Genomic DNA, 21,440 nt, shown 5'->3' with positions numbered 1-21,440 from the left:
CTCCAATACACTGCTGGTGGGAGAATAAATTGGTACAACTTCTTTGGAAAACAATTTGGCATCATCTTGTAAAACTGAACAATTGCATACCCTTTGACTCAGTAATTCCGTTTTTAGAAACACCAAAGAATGTTCATAGCAGCACAGTTTGTAATAAAAAAAAAAATCGGGATGCAACCCAAATTTCTAGCCAATAGGAAAATGGAGAAATTAATTGTGGTGGAGTCACACAATGAATTTTAAAACAGCAGTGAAAATCACTGAATTACAAATAAAAGTAAAAAATGTTCAGATCTTGGAAGCATTATGTTGAGAGAAAAAAAAGCAGGTTTTAGAAGACTATATACAGCAGGATGCCATTTTCATAAAACTTAAAACCGAGCAAAGCTAAAAAATGTTCTGTTTAGGCATATGTACAAATGTGATAAACCTATTTTTTAAAAGGAGTGAATAATAGGTTCAAAATTCGGGATATCTGTTACCTCTTGGGAGGAGTTAAGAGGACAGGATGAGGGAAAAAACATATATAGAAGCAAGCTATTGGTAATATTCCAGTTATTGAGTTAAGTGATAGGCTCTTGACTGTTATGCTTTGTAAGATAATATATAAAGCAAGGAATGGGGATAGGTACTGTTGGGAGTGGGTTGGCAGGGTGTTATTTTCAACATTATTTAAGCATAATTTTAAATTACTTACATAATGCCTCTTTGAGAAGGTAACATCTGGGATAAGACCTGAAGAAAGTGTAGTAACAAGGGAAGAGCAACTTGAAAGGCTTGAGGCAGGTAAAGCAGAGACACGCTAAGGAGAACAGTGGGCATCGGGGAGAACAGAGTGATAAGGCACTGATGATTCTAAAGAGAAGGAAACCCTAGGTAGGGCCTGCTTGCTGTTTCCAGTGGTTCTGCTTTTGGCACAAGTCATTTGGGTAGCAGAACTGGATGGGTTCTTGAGCACTGTCAAGCCTGTGCTCTGAGAGCTGATGAGGGCTGCCACGAGATTTGCAGCAGAGCAAGATCATGGTGTTCGGAGCAGTGAGGAAAAACCTTGGTGAGCTGGCAGGCTGGCTCACTGGAGAAAGAGCAAGGAGGTCAATGCGGCTGCAGTCAACGTGAGAGGAGGGGAGTTAGCCCAGGGGCAGCAGAGGAGGGGTGGGGCAAAGGTTAGGGAGGGGTGCCGGTCATACAGAATGACGTGGGGACTCGGAAAGACTAGGTTTTTCATGACTAGAATTAGCATCGTTTTGTTATATTATCTATCTTACCCATAATTTTTACAAATTGCATAATTTATTTTATATATAGCCTGCCCAATCTCTGATAGCAGGGTTTGGAGAGATTATCATTTTCTACTACATTATATATTTCCATAATGTTTGATTTTGTATATTTTGGTATTGTTTACAATTAGATAAATGGTATTTTAAAAATATAAGAAAAAAATAATGCTGAGAGGAATAAAGGGTAGAAGAAAAAGAGCCAATGAAAGAACTGGTGAAACAGCATCCAAGGTAAGAAAACAGTCAGCATAGGGTTCTAGAAGCTAAGAGTTTAAAAAGGAAGAGGTAGCCTTCAGGTGCAACAGAATGAAAGCTGAGAAGAGGCAACTTTGGGACAATTAGAAGGTCATTGGTGACTCAGAAAAAATAATTTCTGTGCATCTACAGAAGCTAGACACAGTAAATGAGACCCAAATAAGTGGAAAAAAGGTAAAGGCAGATTTAGAGTACATTTTTCAAGGCCTTATTGAGAATGGGAATCTCTGGGATATAACAATTTTTTAAATTGTAAAATCATCAAATAAACCATTTTATGTACCATTTGTTACACTGTTCACAATTCCTAAATTTTGGATTTAGGAATTAAATCCTTTTAAAATAAAGATATAAGATAAAAGCACAAAGTATGATATAAGGGAACAAAAATTGCTTCATATAAGAAATGAAAATAGATTATGAGCTGCTGAATGGGAGAAAAGCAGGAAGTTCATCTTGGATCACTGTTAGCTCTTATTAGAAGTTCCTGCAGTCACACTATGTGGAAACAGAGAATATGAATATGAGCACCACAATGGAATGAGGATAGAGAGAGAGAGAGAGAGAAAAGAGGACCTAGCTAGTTCTGAAGTCAGTAGAGAATACCTTTGACGTGATCTACTTGAAGCCCATGGAAGCTCTAAGTGTAGGGCCTGAGATGAGAGCAGCAGTGGTGACATGGTTTAGGGGAGCAGCGACTGTGAGCTCTTTTGTACAGTCTGAGAAAGGAACCCAGAGCTTGGGCAGTATCCATAGGGAAGGGTTCCTGTAGTCAAGTAAAAATCTAGAATCACAGAGGGAATCATTTTTTAATGTACACCTCTTAACTGGGATTATCTGTCCCCTTCAGGACAAGTGAATGTGTTATGGTCATAAGATACTTGATGTTTCAAAATAACAATAATAACAAAATAAATAACATGATCACCATGAAAATACATTTAACTTAGGGAACTATATTCAATATCCTGTAATAAATCATAATGGAAAATAAAATAAATAAATAAAAATAAAATGCATTTAACTTTTCGAAGCATTTTCACATCGATTTTCTTCTTAAGGGAAATACTCAAGGACCTACAGGGCTAGGGGCAAGTCTCAGAACAACTCCATATAACCCTCAAGATTCCACACTGAGTTGTGTTTACAGATATTATGCTGAATTTTCAAAAGACTAACTTTGACAGTGATTAATTAAGTGAAGGTATATGCTATTAAAAAAACAAAGGAAACTGCAGCTCATGCACATACACCCACACCCACACATACAAACCTAAAAGAATGAAAAAAGGATACCAAAATTGTTCTGACCTAGTTACATCCCAGTTAACAGACTATGCTTTACTAAAACCCCTCTTCTTACTGTGAACACAAAATGCCAGCTGTGAAAGAAAGTGATACTGCTGGGTTTGCACACTTTAGTTACCATAGAAACAGTAGAAATGGCAGGAGTTGGATGTCTCATATTCAAGTTATCAGCAATAAAATTGGACAGACAAATCAAGGCTGCAGGATTCATTTTAGTTAAATTGTATTTTAAAGGCAAAAGTCAGGGAATTAATGTGATAAACAGTATGGTTACTCAGAAATTATTCTTGAAATATCTGTATTTTAGCAGAATTTAGTTAATTCTTGAATGTACATTCATGATGTTTTGCATGTATTCTAGATTTGCTTTTTCCTTTTATAGAATCAATTTTTTTCACAGGGTTAAATTTATTTCAGTTAATTGGCACATCATAAATAGAACAGCCTAAAGATATACAATTATCCTACTACATTTGCTTTACACTTCCTACACCAGGACATTTGGAACAAAAATATGAAACCCACAAGATGACTCTCATCAGCACCAGTAAAGAAGACAGAAAAACAAACACAACTGTCTACAATCCTGAATAATAGGAAAAAACCAATCAGATATCAACTGGACTAGTTTCTGAACAATGAACAGCGCTAGCCTAATATTAATGGCTACAAACTATTCTTTTCTTTAAATACAGAAGTGGCATGACTCTCCTCACATTTGATACAGAAGTACATTCCCAGGAGAAAATTTTTAGTTTATGTTCCTTTCTCTACACTGTTCTGCATTGTTCACCTTGAACAAATAAGATTCTGTATTGTAACAAACAGGACAAAGAACTAAGAGAGACATGCTTTTTTTCTTAAGCACAATAGTCATTTGCAAGTAGCACCAGTCTATCATAATTTTACCCCTTAAAATAACTTCATTGATAGTAAAGGATTGAAAAATATAGAGAATCTGATTATTGTGACTGCAACTTCCTAAAGGGCAGGGAAGATATTTCTATCACCACTTTATGTATCTGCTGAAATCCAGGCATACAGCGTTTAATAAATATTTGTTGAATGGGTTCGCAGAGCGAGTTGAAGGTGAATGCCAGAGGACTTGGATCTCAGCTAAAGGACAGTATTCCAGTTACTGAACTTTCAGCAAGTGGACCTTTTGAAAGTCATGATCTTCTTCAAAAAGGTTTTTCTTGTGTGAAAAATGAACTTTTGCCCAGTCATCCTTTTGAATTATCAGAAAAAAATTTCCAGCTCAACCAAGATAAAATGAGCTTTTCCACAATGAGAAACATCCAGGGTCTATTTGCTCCACTAAAACTACAAATGGAATTCAAGGCAGTGCAGCAGGTTCAGCGTCTTCCATTTCTTCCAAGCTCAAACCTTTCATTGGATATCTTGAGGGGTAATGATGAGACTACTGGATTTGAAGATATTCTTAATGACCCGTCACAAAGTGAACTAATGGGAGAACCACATTTGATGGTTGAATATAAACTCGGTTTACTGTAATGCAGTGTGCTGTTCATGGAAATAGAGGGGCTGCATCTTTATTGTCGTTTTTTACTATAATTCAATGTGCACAACATTAAAAGTACTAACACATGAGAATTTTTGCCTAAATAGTATCTGTGATCATTTGAAATTATTTGGGTCTTTGGTTTATGTGATAACTGAAAGCACTAAAGGGAGATGGTTTTAAAACTTCTAATTTATATTAAAACAATAGCCTTCTATGTCTTTAAAAAAATGTTGCTAATTAATATCGTAAAACTATCCACAGGTTCCAATTCAGCCTACTTTCTAGTTATTCCATAAATTTACTTTTGAATAACCATTATCAGTATTTGAGTATGCAAACTTCATAGTAGCATCTTTCAGAATAAACATCTGTTCAGTGGCAGCATTTCAAAGTAAGCACAAAATAAGAGTATTATATTTTACCTTCTTTCAGTATAGTCCATTAATACTCATAAGAATAACACTTGCTTTATTGATGCTACTTTAGAATTATAACTATATTCTTTGATTCTTTCAGGTTGAAAAGTGTAAGTTCAGAGGTTTTGATTTTGGTCTTGTCTTCAAAGTGAAAAATTAAATAAAACAATCAGCAGATGTCAATTAAAAAAAAATATTTGTTGAATGAATGAACAATTAAATGAATGAATGAAAATTGCCACTGGTCAGTATTCATCGTCCTTTGGTAGGCAAGTTCTCAATTTTGAAAGAAATTGTAAGAAACCAGAGTAAGCACTTACCATGAAATATGCCAAGCTCACTTCTGAATATAGATTTTTTTAAAGTCCTAATTTTAATTCAGTCCAGGGTTTCAACAATCACTCATATGCCAATGACTCCAAAATCTATACCTCTAGGTCTCTAAACTTCTATATATCTAGAGATATGTCAACTGTATGCTGGCTATCTCCACAATCATCTCAAATTCAACTTGTTCAAACTGAATCTTCACTGCCTCTCTTTCTGATAGTATTCCCTTCTCAGTCACTCAATCAACAAAAGCAGAAGTCTGAACACCTGTCCTTTACTCCTAAAATCTAACCAATCCTCAGGCCTGATTATCTTACCTCTTAAAGATTTATCTATCTCCCCCCCTCTCTATCTTGATTACCTCTGACCTGATTCAGGCCTTCATCATTTCTCAACCAGCTCATTACAACAGCCTGAGAAAGTTGCTATCCCTGCACCCTCAAACCAATTCTCCACATCCCTGTCTCAGTAGTGTTTCTTTTTTATTTTTTATTTATTTATTTTTTTTCCTTTTTTGGCTGCATTGGGTCTTCATTGCTGTGCGCCGGCTTTCTCTAGTTGCGGCGAGCAGGGGCTACTCTTCATTGCGGTGTGCGGGCTTCTCACTGCGATGGCTTCTCTTGTTGCAGAGCACAGGCTCTAGGCAGCGGGCTTCAGTAGTTGTGGCTTGTGGGCTCTAGAGCGCAGGCTCAGCAGTTGTGGCGCACGGGCTTAGTTGCTTCGTGGCACGTGGGATCTTCCCGGACCAGGGCTCGAACCCGTGTCCTCTGCATTGGCAGGCGGATTCTTAACTTCAGTAGTGTTTCTTAAGCAAAAACCTGACCAGCTCAGCTCTGACTGACCACAGGAAAAACCCATGCTTCTAAATGTGACAATTAAGATCCACTGTAATCTGGTCCCTACTTCTTTCTTCTTCCTCTTCTTTCACTACTTTTTTGCTTTGTCCCAGTAATATCAAAGTGCTCACAGTTTCTTACCGCATTCCCTTATTCATGCTGTCCCCTCTGCCTGGAATGCTCTCCCCACCCACGTCCCCCAAGTCATTCTTATAAATTTCTCCTCATCCTTTCAGATTCAGCTCAGTGTGAGTCCTCTAAGAGAGCCCCATCCCAACTGGGTAGGTATGCTTCTGTGCTCTCAGTACCTTATGCATAGCTAATCCCTGAATATACTTTACAATTTCTCTTTTAAACCTTACTATTTTATGATTATCAACTTATGTGTGTCTTCCCCCAGCACGCATTCATGAGGAAAGGGACTGTATTTTATCTATCCCTGTATTTCCAGTGCCCAGTATACTGTCTGGAACACCTTAGAAGGACGAAATATGTTTATAAAGCAAACATTCTAAGTCCAAAAACCAGTACTTCCCCCACAGAAATCCAGAAAAATGGACATTAGGTTCCACAGTTCTATTAGTGTCATACTTTAGGTGTATTGTGGGTTAAATAGGCCTTTGTATTCAGAGAACATAACCACTATTTAAAGTGCTCTTTCTCAGCGAAGATTCCTTCCCAGTTAGAAATTATGTATCAATAACTAGATGTAGGCTGTCTTAAAATGAGCAGTCTATAATATTAAATGCTGTGATTAATTTCATTTTACCTTAAAATGGTCTAGAGGTATCTGTAACGGGTACCTATGTTAATTAAACCTCGGTATTCATGGTAAACAGCTGCCAACCCAGCACTGCACAACAGTTAACAATGCACTTCTTTGTCTTTGCCTTTTAGGAGTGGTTACAGGCCTGAACAGCAGAGATAAGGTTTTCTTTTCTCTAACAAGAACCAATAAAAAGCAGCCTTTATAAAAAGCTTTATGCAAGACAAACACATGTATCTAGAAGGCAATTTACCTAACAAACTTCAAGGTCACCAACAGTATAATCAACATATATTCCACATTGACAGCAAGGCCAGGAAACAAGGCTACAAAGACATTCAGATGCTATCCTGTTCATTAACTAGTACAATCCATCTGCAGAGAAGCAACAGTGGTAGAAAGTAGTTTTCCATTTACATTTGTGACAGTCACATTCAAATCAAACAATTCATTCTTATTATCATGAGAAATTTAGAATGTCAGAGGTAGAAGTTATCAAACTGAGCCCTCTCATTTTACTCATGAAGAAACACAAAAAACCTATAACCTCAACTAAGTCCACTGTCCACAGTGGCAGACCCAGGCTTAGAACCTAAGTCTCTCAGAGATGCACTCCAGGCAAGGGTTATGAGAACAAAAGCACACTTGGCAAATAAACAATACTTAATTGACTTACAGTCCTCACCAATAGAAGACTTCTACCCAGATGTGTGCTTAGTTGAAAATACGATCACACAAAATAACCATCATAAATAATCTCCCAGTGAAACGAATCATCAGTGCTTAAATGCAAGATCCCCTCTTGATGAAGATACCACCATTCTCAGTAAGGGATCTTGAATCATCCTACAGTGCTGGTCAAATAGAATGCTTGTGGTAGCATACACATTTGTCCTAATTCATCAATTTGTAATTAAAATGGGTACATTTTATTGTATATAAATTCTACTTCAATAAAATTAATTTAATAAAACAGTATGCCTGAATTGATTCTTCAGTTTTAAACACAGGCCTCATAGTACTGGGGCTCCTTCTGTAGGCCTTGGCTCCTAACCAGTTCCTGCCATTGCTGTCACTGTGGAATATATCTTGACTCTATACCCTTTTAGGGACTATGAAGTTAACTTGGCAAATAGCCTTCTAGAAATGTGTTTGTCAGTACAGGCTAATAAAACTATACTGAAGTCAGGATCATCAAAAGAGCCCTGTCGCTGAGCTGAACCTTCAGAGGCCTCATAAGCCACTGTGAGTCAAACCACGTCCCCTTTGAAGCTGGCCCTCTTAGAAGTGTGATTCTTAGTGTGTATCACCTGCCTGTCAAACAGATGGCAGAGCACTATGCTCTAACTCAAACCGACAGATGTGCAGGACTCTGCTGCAAGCTCCGGTTACTGGGCCATGGGTATGGATGATGGAAAAACTGACATGCCAGAAAGAATCACAGCCCCGTATCCAGAAAACACTTCAATAATACCTTCTTACGTTTGTAAGATGTGTGTCACAGTATCCAGAGCATTGTAAGAAACATTACCATACCTATCTTTACAAGGCCTTGTATAGAAGCAGTAGAAGCATCTGTACACAGATGACATGACTACCATCAAAGGCCTTCATGCTGCCATCATAAGCAGCTGAGCCACAGACTGTGGAGGACCAGCTCTAAGGAACTAGTTAGGAACCAAAGGTCACCAGCAAAAGCCCTTGTGTGATTCTTCAGCATGACAAGATCTGTAATTGTCCAAAATCACCTAAAATTGAAGGTTAGAAGATAACCAGGCCATACTTAACTTTTTTCATTGTTAGCTCTGCATTCTGAAAGAAATTAGGGTGACTAAATCATATTAAAATAAATGCTGCTTTCTGTCACAATTCGTCAAGTAAAATGTTAATAAATCAAATGAAAATTATAGTCATTTGATTAGCATGGAATTGTTAGAATGAAAAGTTAAGTGAAACGCTAACTTTGATCTCATTTAAGCCAGTTTTTAAAAACTTTTTAAAATATAAAATATTTAGCAACATTTAAATATAAACCAGATGAAACATGGCCTACTTTTTTTTTTAAAACACCAAGAAGCATGTTTCACATATTTATAGTAGGACTCTACTCTTTAAAGCAGAAGTGGCTAGGAGGAGTATCAGGCTAAAGGAATTCTGGGGAAGCAAGTGGTTAAAAGAAAGGGCATCGCTACACTGCTGATGATATTCAGAAGAATGGACAGAAGCTTCTACAGAAAGGAAATCAGGAGGAATTCAGGAACTCTGGAGCTAAGACAATGGAATCAACAACAATATAAAGCACCTATCATTATTGCCATTTTACAAATGAGTAAACTGAGGCTTAAGTAGCAAGATTAACTATCTTGGAAATAATTTTTTTTTTATTTATTATTTTTGGCTGTGTTGGGTTTTTGTTGCTGCACGTGGGCTTTCTCTAGTTGCGGTGAGCGGGGGCTACTCTTCATTGTGGTACGTGGGCTTCTCATTGCAGTGGCTTCTCTTGTTGCAGAGCACAGGCTCTAGGTGCGTGGGCTTCAGTAGCTGTGGCCCGTGGGCTCAGTAGTTGTAGCTCGCAGGCTCTAGAGTGCAGGCTCAGTAGTTGTGGCGCACGGGCTTAGTTGCTCCGTGGCATGTGGGATCTTCCCGGACCAGGGCTCGAACCCGTGTCCCCTGCATTGGCAGGCAGATTCTTAACCACTGCACCACCAGAGAAGTCCAGAAATAATTTTTTTTTTTAATCTAGGATCTCAAAGCTCCCATATCATAAGAACTAAGCAAGGCTAAAACTCTAAAACATTATTAAAATGCTTGCAAAATGCTGCCATGATGGCTACAGTAAGATTTTAAGGGTTTCTTTGAAGTATAAACATTTGCCTTATCAGGCCCTGTTTAGCATAGACAAAATTAAAGACTTGATGCATCTCCTTGTCACACAAGTTATGAAGAGAAGCTGTGAGGCAAAGAGAGATTTCTAGACAATTCTCCAACAACCAAGCATTTATTTTAATCAAACTTTCACAAAGAAGAACAGCACAGCACTTTTTTTCCAGCTGAGTAGAAACCAGAGGGCCATCTTTGATTTCATATATTGGATTTTCATACAGTGCTGTTCCTAAAAAGTCTTCAAATGCTCTTTTTGGCTAAAGGACTATATTTCATGCTGTCCTTTCACTGCTTGTCAGCTAGCTGTTACAACTCAGCAGCATTACCAACCTTGGAAAACAAAGGTTTTGCTATTTAAATTTTCCTTTGCATTTTTACTTTTGCTTTACACAAATGTGTGAAAAAGAAAAATAGAAATAAAAAAGTAATAATATTAGTGATAAGCATATACCTCAGACTGCATAACAAAGAAAGAATCTCTAGGTATGTTCAAAGTGAAAAATCCTGGATCTCAATTGAACACACCCTCCAGATTTAAGTGGATTAAACTTGTGGTTCAATGCAGGGTGGGAAAGGAGGGAGGGAAGAGAAGAGGAGGGGAAAAGTAAGGAACATATACCAAATTCTGGGAATAAATCACTGAAGAATGTAAAAGGGAAGGAATAATTGGTACATTATAATGTTTTTTCACTCTCTAGAACTATCCCAAAACTCTTACTACACAAGCAACTTTTATACATGGAAAAAATTATATATGAAAGGAGGGGACTTCCTGCATTTTCTTTACTATATTATAACTAAATAAAAAGGACAATAACAGGATCCAAACATCATTTAAAAGCCTCTCAGACTCTATGGTAGGCAGCTTCAGACACGGTTTCCAATCATCCCCACCCCCAGTGTACACACTCTTACGTAACTACTCCTCTTGAGTGTAGGCTATACCTAGTGACTTCTAATGAACAGAATACAGCAAAAGTAATAAGGCGTCACTTCCATGATTAACTTCATGTTTGCCACTCTGGTAAAGAAAACTGCCATGTTTTGAGATGCTCTATGGAGAGGTCAACGTAACAAGGAACCAAGGAGACCTCCACCCATCAGCCTGTGAGGAAATGAATCCTGCAAATAACCACGTGAGTGAACTAGAAGTGGACTCTTCCCAATCAAGACTTGAGTTGACTGCAACCTTTTAGAGACGCTGAAACAGAGAATCCAGGTAAGCCACACCTAGATTCCTGACCCATAGAATCTGTGAGATGATAAATGTTGTTTAAAGATACTTGGGACTTGCTGATTAAAGAAAATGAAGCGACAGACATTCTAGCTACAGAGAAATGTATAATAAATGACTCTGGGTGATTTTGGCATATTAACTGGCAAAACTACATAGTTTTGGTTTGGTGATATTTTTTTTTCTTCCTATGACACACCGTTTGTTCAGGCAGAATTTTTACTGGATTTTCAACAGCGCTGTAGGTTGTTTATGACATGTTGGCTATGTATATTTTACGTGTCCATTAATAAAAAATTGCCCCCACATGTAGTATCTTTATTTTTTTAATTAATTAATTGTTTATTTTTGGCTGCGTTGGGTCTTTGTTGCTGTGCACGGGCTTTCTCTAGTTGAGGCGAGCGGGGGCTACTCTTTGTTGCAGTGGGCGGGCTTCTCATTGTGGTGGATTCTCTTGTTGCAGAGCACGGGCTCTAGGCGTGCGGGCTTCAGTAGTTGTGGAACGTGGGCTCAGTAGTTGTGGCTTGCGGGCTCTGGAGCGCAGGCTCAGTAGTTGTGGCGCACATGGGCTTAGTTGCTGTGCGGCATGTGGGCTCTTCCCGGACCAGGGCTCTAACCTGTGTCCCCAGCATTGGCAGGCGGATTCTTAACCACTGCACCACCAGAGAAGCCCAAGAAGCTCATAATTTTGAAAAAGAGATAAACTATATCTTGGCATTCTTCCAACCTACCAGAATAGTAATCTCATAAAAATGAGTCATCTTGTATTTCATCTTCTTACTCTTAGCTATATCCTGCTGTAAAATTAAAATACATCTTTCCTCCCTTGGTGTTTACAAGCTCCAAATATTTATAAACTTATGTCTCTACTGTCTCTCTGCTAAGATGAATATATTTAGCTCCTTTTCTCCTTTCCTTTTAAAGTAATTCCTCAATATAAGTCATCTTTTTGGTAACTTTATTTAAATTCTCTATTTCTGTATTAAATTCTAGGATCCAAATGACATAATTAAAATACTGTTCTAGATATGAAATCAATCACAATGAAAAACACCAGCCTCATGATGATGTAATGCTTCTTTGTGTGAAATCCAAAACACTGATTTTTATTTACTTTTTAAATTTGTTAGGTTATACTATTACTGCAAATTTATATTTACTCTAACACCTTTAATTGTATGGGTTTTCTAGGTTTCTCACACCAAATGAAAATTTAGAGATGGTATGCACTCTGAAACAGTTGTGACTAACAAATAGTGTAAAGCCAGATTCCCTATCGTAATAAGAAATGAAGCATTTACAAACCCTACTCATTGACTAAAACTGCAACTCTACTCTTCAGCTCACATACAAAATAATAATTTTTCAAATGTCTCCAACATATCCCTTTTAACCATATTCATACTTGATATACTCTATCTTTCTGTATCTACCACAGAATGTATCTATAAAGTAAATATACAGTTTAAATCTTCTACTCCTGAAAATACTTTGGTAAAACCATGACTATATGACAACATGGTCCAGATAGCAGGCCTCATGATCAGCGAAAGAATTGAGTAGGCTATCACAGACTATATTCCTACTGGTTTAAAGTTTCAAATCCTATTAGAGTTACTTACTTAAGCAGTAGAGGCACTAGGGGAATGTATAGGTAAAATACAAACAAGTATTATACTAGGTCAGAACCACCTTCAGAACACATCTTCAATATTGTATCCATGCTAATACAGATGGCCAATAGGCACATGAAAAGAGGCTCCACCTTCCCTGGTGGCACAGTGGTTAAGAATCTACCAATGCAGGGGACACGGGTTCAAGCCCTGGTCCGGGAAGATCCCACGTGCTGCGGAGCAACTAAACCCGTGCGCCACAACTACTGAGCCTGCACTCTAGAGCCCGCACGCCACAACTACTGAAGCCCGCATGCCACAACTATTGAAGCCTGCGCTCCTAGAGCCCATGCTCCACAACAAGAGAAGCCACCACAATGAGAAGCCCACGCACTGCAACGAAAAGTAACCCCCGGTCGCCACAACTAGAGAAAGCCCACATGCAGCAACGAAGACCCAACACAGACAAAAATTAATTAATTAATTAATTAATTAATTTAAAAAAAAAGAGGCTCCACATCACTAATTATTAGAGAAATGCAAATCAAAACTACAGTGAGGTACCACCTCACACCAGTCAGAATGGCCATCATTAAAAAGTCTACAACTAACAAATGCTGGAGAGGGTGTGGAGGAAAGGGAACCCTCTTATACTGTTGGTGGGAATGTAAGTTGGTGCAGCTACTATGGAAAACAGTATGGAGGTTCCTTAAAAAATTAATTTTATTAATTTTTTACCGTATGATCCAGCAATCCCACTCCTGGGAACATATCCAGACAAAACCATAATTCAAAAAGATACATTCACCCTTACATTCATAGCAGCACTATTCACAACAGCCAAGACGTGGAAACAACCTAAATGTCCATCAACAGATGAATGGATAAAGATGTGGTACATATATACAATAGAATACTACTCAGCCATAAAAAAGAATGAAATAATGCCATTTGCAGCAACATAGATGCAACTAGAGATTATCATACCAAGTGAAGCAAGTCAGAAAGAGAAAGACAAATACCACATGATATCACTTATATGTGGAATCTAAAGTATGACACAAATGAACCTATCTATGAAACAGAAACAGAATCACAGACATAGGGCACAGACTGGTGGTTGCCAAGGGGGAAGGGGTTGGGGGAGGGACGGAGTGGGAGGTTGAGGTTAGCAGATGTAAGCTATTATATATAGAATGGATAAACAACAAGGTCCTACTGTATAACACAGGGAACTATATTCAATATCCTATGAGAAACCATAACGGAAAAGAATATTTTTAAAAAGAATGTGTGTGTGTGTGTGTGTGTGTGTGTATAAGTAAATATAAATATAACTGAATCACTTTGCTGTACAGCAGAAATTAACACAATGTTGTAAATCAACTATACTTCAATTAAAAACATACATATTGTGTCCATGCTATGGATGAAGTAATAATAATCAATGGTGGCTTCTTCTTTTTTTTTTTTTAATTTACTTATTTTTATTATTTATTTATTTTTGGCTGTGTTGGGTCTTTGTTTCTGTGCGAGGGCTTTCTCTAGTTGCGGCAAGCGGGGGCCACTTTTCATTGCGGTACGCGGGCCTCTCACTATCGCAGCCTCTCTTGTTGCGGAGCACAGGCTCCAGACACGCAGGCTCAGTAGTTGTGGCTCACGGGCCTAGTTGCTCCGCGGCATGTGGGATCTTCCCAGACCAGGGCTCGAACCCGTGTCCCCTGCATTAGCCGGCAGATTCTCAACCACTGTGCCACCAGGGAAGCCCAATGGTGGCTTCTTTAATGGGGAAAAATAATTTCATTTGGGAAAAAAAAAAACCTTCATTCTGTTGCTCACAAACTTTTAGCACTTAAAAACAAACTCCCTAGCCTGATATTTAGGGCCTTCCTCGATCAGGCTCCAACCCATATCTTCCTAGTCTTACTTCATACTAGCCTAATTCAGCTTATCCATTTTTGAGCCAGACAGAACTACACACTCTTTCTGGGATAATTCAAGTGCTTTCTCACCTCAGAAATGTTACATCCAACACTCCATTAGGTTACCCTCATCTCTCAAATCTCTATTTAAATTCTACTCATCCTTCAAAGTCCAGCTCAAATGGCACCTCTCTGAAGCTTGTCTTTATTCCCCCACTCAGAACCTCTTCTAACCCTGAATAGCATTTAGTCTGTACTTCTCACATTGCCATGTTCACATTCTCTCTCGTCTATCGTATAGTAAAATTGTTTGTGTACATGTCATTATTTCTTCTCTCAGACTAAACTCCTGAGAAGGTCTTGATACAGTCATGTTTGTACTGTCCTCATCCTTTCATGCTTTGCATATACAAGGAAATAATAAAAATTTATTTGGGAAGTGTGCTGAATACATATGTTACCTGATCCAAAAACATTCCGTAGTAATTAATATTCTTACTGATATTCATTCACTAAGGAAATATTTACTCAGTACCTATTGTGTACCGGAGCAGTAGTGTACCAAAATGAGTCATAGACCCCACTCTCTCAATAAGTTTATGGTCTAGAACATCTTCTAGACATCTATATAAATTACTATAGTACTAATAGGCAAATGCCAGAAGAGAAGTAAAGATGAAGTACAACAGCAACCAACAAGGAGGAGAGATTATTTCTAGGTAATGACGGATATGAGGATAAGTTTTAACATTTGTGCAGGTCCTGAAAGACAGGTAATATTTGAATATGTAGAGATGGGGTAAGGAGTTTTAACAGGAGAAATAAAGGCCACTGAGGCAGGAACTCTCAGGAGGATCCAGGGAACAATCAATAGTTAAACAGTACAGTGTAAGTAAAAGATTACAGGGATATAGAAGAAAATTTTTAAAGGCAGTTGGAGCTATACCTTAGAAGACCTCAAAAGCCAAAAAAAGGAACTATAGCTTTAGTCTGTAAGCAATGAGGAACTGTTTCAAAGTTCTTAAGCAGGGGCTAAGTAATTATTCAGAAGATCTAAAGTGGACTGAAAAGGAAAGAGATTGTTGATAAGGAGACAAGTTAAGAGGCTAGCACCATACTACAAGAAAAAGATAATAAAGGCCTGAACTAGGAATGAGGCACTAGGAATGGAAACAGATGAATGGAAGAGATATTTTAGAGGTGAAACTGACAGGACTAGGCAAGTTCTGGATGTGGAGTACAAGGGTCTGCAAGTGGTAAAAGAAGTTTCTAGGCTAGGAGGCGGGTGCTGCCATAACCAAAACAGAGGACACTAAAGCAGCAGCAAGTTTGGATGGGAGAAAACTGAGTCCTGGTTATATTAGGTTTTAGTACCACTGGATATTCAGGCAGTGACATCACAAATAAAATGTGTTAATCTATGCTATTTAGAACAAAATATACAATTTTGTGACAAAAAGAGAAGAGTTGAGATCAGTTAATCTTCAGTAAAGGATTCTGATCAATGATTCAAACATGAATACGACCTCAAAAATATAACTCACAAAGGCTATGTTATATACAGCAAATTAAAATCTAAAACCATTTATGAAGGAAGGTTTGACCTAGAACAACTTCATGTACCCAAGAATCATTTTAAAACATGCTGATTCATGGGTAATAGTAACATGGATAAGTGGAAGGCTTTGAGAACCTTAGTTTAAAATTATGAGGTGAAATGCTTCTGTTGAAATGGTAAATGCATCTTTGTGGTCCCTGTCATTTGGCCCCAATGTAACTTCAATGCCACATCAAGAGATGCTCAAGCCAGAAGACTAGGCCTGACTGACAAGGTAGCAAGGGGTACTATCTAGATCCCCTTATGTATTCATTCCTTTCTATAATAAATACTTCTCCTCAATTAAAAAAATTGAGTCGACCTAGATCTATCCCTACTATATCCCTAGAATCTGCAAAAGCCTAAGCAAAATAAAACTTGCAACTATAAACTCAGTGGTATTACAGATATTAAGTACCCATATTTCTTAAGAACAAAAAATCTCATCAACATAAACTAAAATGATAACAGTGAAAAGATGAATAAAATAATTTGACATTAATAAATGTTATATGTGTACTGAGTAAAAAAGTAAAATCAAACATCAAACATTTGAATTATGGATAATATGCCTAATAAGTATTGATATATATCCTCTGTTAGATTTACTTATTTACCTATTGTTAATACTAATAACATTCTATTTACTGGATGCAGTGTCATTATTTCAGTTTAGCTTTGAAAACAATGTGAACTCAGTCTTTAATTATTAAAGTTTTATTAATGGTGAGCAAAATTACGAAAAACAAAATGGATCAAAAGGTACTTGTTTCACATATGGCCATCCCATTGAGATTATGCTCATCGTAAATCAACTATACTCCAGTAAAAATTAAAAAAAAAAAAAGATTATGCCAATCATTTGTTGAAAATCACAATGACATTTTATAGTTGTGCGTAAATGTATGGGAAGAACATACACCAAAAGTTAATAATGGTAATCTTTTGATCATAGGCTTATGGCGATTTTTATTTCCTTCTTTTTTGCTTATGTGTATTTTCAAATTTTTCTATAATTCATGTTCATCATAACTGTACCAAGAAGAAAAGATATTTTTGAAAAGAGAAAGACACATATTGAGCGATTTAAAAGAAACATACTTACCAGATCTCTGTGAAGCACCCAATTTGCATGGAGGTAATGGATACCGTCAAGAATCTGGTAAAGTAATGATTTAACCATAGATCTTGGCAACTGCATGGGCTTTTTATTTGCTTTTGATGCACGATGAAACTTAATAATATGCTAAAAATTAAAATATATATATTATAATAACATAGTCTTTGCCTGTGTCAATAAAACACAATCAAGGCTGCAATAAATTCTCTACATTTTAAGATTACTTATTAAAGGCCAATAATGACACAAAGAAAAATAATTTGAATAATAAGATCAAACCAAAACAGAATCTATATTGAGGGTAAATATGACAGTATTAATGTGGTTATAATGACTAGATTTACTGAAACCATTAAGATTTTCATTAAATAAAACCAAGAAGTAAAAAGGGTTGGTATTTAAAAACCTGCCTAACAAATAGTATTGGTTGTATTCTCTACTGACAGAAAGAGTAAACAAAAGAAAAAAAAACCCTGTAAATCTTTCCTATTCTATAAAAAGTTAGTGCATTTGTGTAACATCACTGGCTATATGTATTATTAGAATTATTGGAAAGTTCACCTTCTTTGGCACATAATGAAATTAGGATATATTCTTAGTAGTCAATATTAAATAGCAAATCACTACTAGAAAGGAGCAGGGAGAAAAAAAAGGAGAATTCAATCCCATTGAAATAAATACAACCAGATCATCATATTCAAATTTTTATGTACACATGTTACATTGTGGGTTATAAAAACTTTGTAATGAAGGGGAAGAAATTCTACCTGCGCCCACCTCTCACATCCACCTCCATCTCCACTCCACCCTTGTCCAAAACATGCCAAAATGGGTACTAAATATCCGCGGCAGAGGAGATTCTTGTCAATATCTGCTATAAGAGCATAAACTGAAATTTCCTTCAAGACCTATGAGTTTGCTAAAGTTATTCCTAAAAAGATTTACAATTTTTATAGATGACAAACCACACTATATTGAATCAAAATTTAATTATCCAAAATTTGAACTTACTGCCAAATTGGAATTTTTTTACTTTTGGCAATTCCTGGGATAAAATGTTTAAATGCCTTGATTCCTAACTTTAAACACTTGGAATTAAAAATTTTGGCTTCTTTTATATATTGATAAAAACAACCCTAATATTTGCAAAACCGTAGGTATTCTTCTATTTGGTGGAGTCCATTTTAAATGGCAAAATGCTGCAAGAGATTGACCTTAATTTAGACAGAGGAACTATTCACAAGTACATAACTGGTTAAATTTGAACTACTGTGTGGACCACAAAAGAAAGCAATTTTCACTACACATATTAGTAAACTGCCATTAATTACTTGCATAAAATTACAATTTCCCACTCAGTAAGATTTTTTGAAGTGAAATTTCTGAATGTTACAAATACTATCTTCTCAGTAAAATAGGATGTTAATGTTTATTGCTCTAATTCTTTTAAATCAAAATTTACATTTAGTATATTTATTTTGAACTATGGTCAACAGAGCAAGTTTTCCTTTCTGTGCATTAGCAGTATGCAGCACATACATTTGTTTCTTCATACCTATATAAAATTACCCTAAAAATAAAGTGAGTTTAGACTTACCCATAAATCATGCTCGGCATAATCAAACAGCAGCCACACCTTCCTGTCACTGTGAGAAAGGAACACCTTCTGCAGGGCGATCACATTAGGGTGCTTCAATTCTCGCAAAAGCTGAATGCAAGAGGAAGAGAGGGGTCACTATCCTGTTAGCAAGGGGAGGGGGGGATGATGCACTTCCCATAACTTCAAAATGAAATTTTTGAAAATTTAGACAATCCAGATAAGCAACATTAAACACACACACACACACACACGTGCACACCCAAATACCGCTACTCAGAGATAAGCTTTGTTAACATCTTGATGCATTTCTTTCCAATCCTTTTTCTATGTGTATGTGTGTGTTTTAAAAATGGGATCCTTTTACATGGTAAAACGTAAAATAGTAAAAGCAAAAGTAATATCATATTGCTAAATAATTAAATATATTTTGACATGCGCATATTTTTTTTTTTAAACTAGAGGAAAACTTCTTGGGAAGCAGAAATACTGTTTGTATCCACTCCAGCACAGTATGTGCTCAATAAATATTTGACAAAAGAAGGAAAGATATTTAACAATCCCTAACTTATCCATGCCTAGAGCATGAGATTGAGGTTTTTTAGAAGAGTAATGAGCATAAGGGAATGACTCTCAAACCCACTGATAAAAGTTGGTGTGGAGAAGAGGTCCTGTAAATAGGGAAAAGAATAGGCCTACACAAAGCAGAAAGCTTCAGGCTGGACTCTGATACTAAGAAGGAAAGACAGACCAGATCAGCACGTGAAAACTTAGTACTTGGCACATAACAGGCAGTTGCTTGATAAAATACTTAGCAATGATAACGTTAGCTGCTCAAGGTGAAAGCCTTATAAATATGCCTGCCTCACGCTGTCCTTAACCAGGGTTCAGACTTAATAGGTAGAAACATACTCAGTTTGATAAACATTTCAAATGCCTTTAAAATGTAAAGCTCTGTGGAAGATACAAAAAGGGAAAGTATATAAATTGTTTTTCTCACACTTAATCCTCCTAACAACACTATGATGCACACAGAAGCTGAGGTTCAGTGTAATAAAAATAACTTGAGCAAAGTTCAACATTAGAAAGAGAAGAGGTTTGGATTTAAATAGATCTGCCTGATTCCAAAGTCCATGTTTTTTCCAATCCAGCTAAAGTCCTTGTCTTCGATTCCTACGATGTGGTAGGGAAGACAGACATACAAATAGATCAATGAGGCAGAGAGAAATAAATCACTTAGCTATCCTAATAACTTTAAATGAGTAGCGCATACCTTGAATGCTTGTACTCGAATCATGTCAAAGTCATCTGAACTCCACCTCTGGAACTTTTATAGGCCACTTCCCAGTTGTGTATTTCTTCACTACTCTCAATGACAGATTTCTCAATTCTCTCATTTTGCCTCTGTCACTCAGCTCTTTCTCTTCACATACACCTTGACAACCTTGCTGGAAAGTGATCTACCAGCTATAACTTGGGCATGATTCCCAGATGGGACTCCCTGGGTTCTCCCTCCAAACCCTATGCCCTGGAACACAGCTAAGAAATTAAGGTAGGATGGGCTGAGCTGACCCTAGCAGGCCTTTACTTCTCACAGCCTGCCTCAGGATTCTACCTGTATTTCCTGTTGGATGTAGGTGGGAAAGGAGGAGCTGGAAGAAAAATGACCAGGGAAGATACAACAGTCCTACTCCCTTGCTGAGGGGTAGGGTTGGGGGGTGCAGAATTAGGTGGGTGCTCAGCTATCAGCTACCGTCTCTGCTCCCATGGCCTAAGAAATCTTAAGCAGTCCTGCTTCTGGCTTCAGATGCAAATGTTACACATCATATGTTCCTAATTAATGATGGAATCAGAGAAAGCGGCATTTTGGTGGAATGCAGAGCTATATTCAGACAGTTTCCTGCTTATTGAACGCTTTAGGCTCCTAGACTCAGTCAAATAATGTGTTTAATGATGACCCCACTTGCCATGGTCAACCTTGCTATTGATGAACTTAGAGAGTTTGATTTTATTAAGTGTCTACCCAGAATATATGTTCTCTTTCCTGCTTGCAGGGGAAGGAAAGGTGAAACTCACTTGTGCACCTAAACCAGGCTCTTGAAACACCAAACACTGGCACAGACCCCTGAACCCTGGACCCCACTTGTCTGGGAGAGGGCACGTCACATGTAGCAATATTTAACCAATACCTCTAAAAAACTAGGGTTTTTGTGACTACAAATTACTGATCCCTCTACAATGAATCTACCTTAAGTCCTATGTTTGAACATTATTTTGAATAGGTTATACATCTACATAGTTCAAAAATCAAAAGTACATAAAAGGAGATATACTGAGATGTCCCATTACCACTCCTGCCCCCAGTGACCACAGGCCCTCTTGCCTCCTAGAAATAACAACTTTTATTAGTTACTTGTTAATCTTTCCAGTGTTTGTTTATGCAAATAAAAGCAAATATGAGTATTTACACAAAAGATAGCACTTATTTTTTACTTTATCCTGTAAATCTCTCATTACCAGTACAATATTAGTTTATAGAAATCCTTCTGTTCTTTCTTACAGCTCCATGGTATTTCCAGGTCACTTTTTTTGTGGTAAAATATATATAACATAAAATTTACCATTTTAACTATTTTTAAGTATGCAGTTCAGTGGCATTAAGTACATTCATATTGTTGTGCAAGAACCACCACTGTATCCTTTCTCCAGAATGTTTTCACAAACTGAAACTCTGTGCCAGTATGCATCTCCCATTCCC

General features: G+C 37.2%; 1 protein-coding gene and 1 pseudogene across 10 annotated transcripts in view; one reads left to right on the top strand and one right to left on the bottom strand.

Moving 5' to 3' along the window:
• CDK19 (cyclin dependent kinase 19) overlaps nucleotides 1-21,440 on the bottom strand; it is a 180,058-nt gene that overhangs the window by 31,865 nt on the left and 126,753 nt on the right. For all 9 annotated transcript variants that reach the window (XR_014248201.1, XR_014248202.1, XM_082404788.1 and 6 more), the window contains 2 exons: nucleotides 18,683-18,793; nucleotides 17,071-17,211 (listed from right to left, as the gene is read on the bottom strand). Coding sequence is in view for 7 of the 9 variants with exons in the window: in XM_082404788.1 (XP_082260914.1) it covers nucleotides 17,071-17,211; nucleotides 18,683-18,793 (252 nt within the window). In the remaining 2 variants the exon portion in view is untranslated. The remainder of the gene's footprint in view (nucleotides 1-17,070; nucleotides 17,212-18,682; nucleotides 18,794-21,440) is intronic.
• On the top strand, nucleotides 3,451-5,545 carry LOC309634602 (proteasome maturation protein pseudogene; annotated as a pseudogene). Its single transcript has one exon. The product of its transcript is annotated as a proteasome maturation protein pseudogene (transcript).

This window comes from Balaenoptera borealis (genome assembly GCF_965194805.1).
Source record: "Balaenoptera borealis genome assembly, chromosome: 9".
Classification (NCBI taxonomy): domain Eukaryota; kingdom Metazoa; phylum Chordata; class Mammalia; order Artiodactyla; family Balaenopteridae; genus Balaenoptera; species Balaenoptera borealis.
Note: the sequence above shows the minus strand (reverse complement) of the source record. Positions and strands in the feature narration are given on the sequence as shown.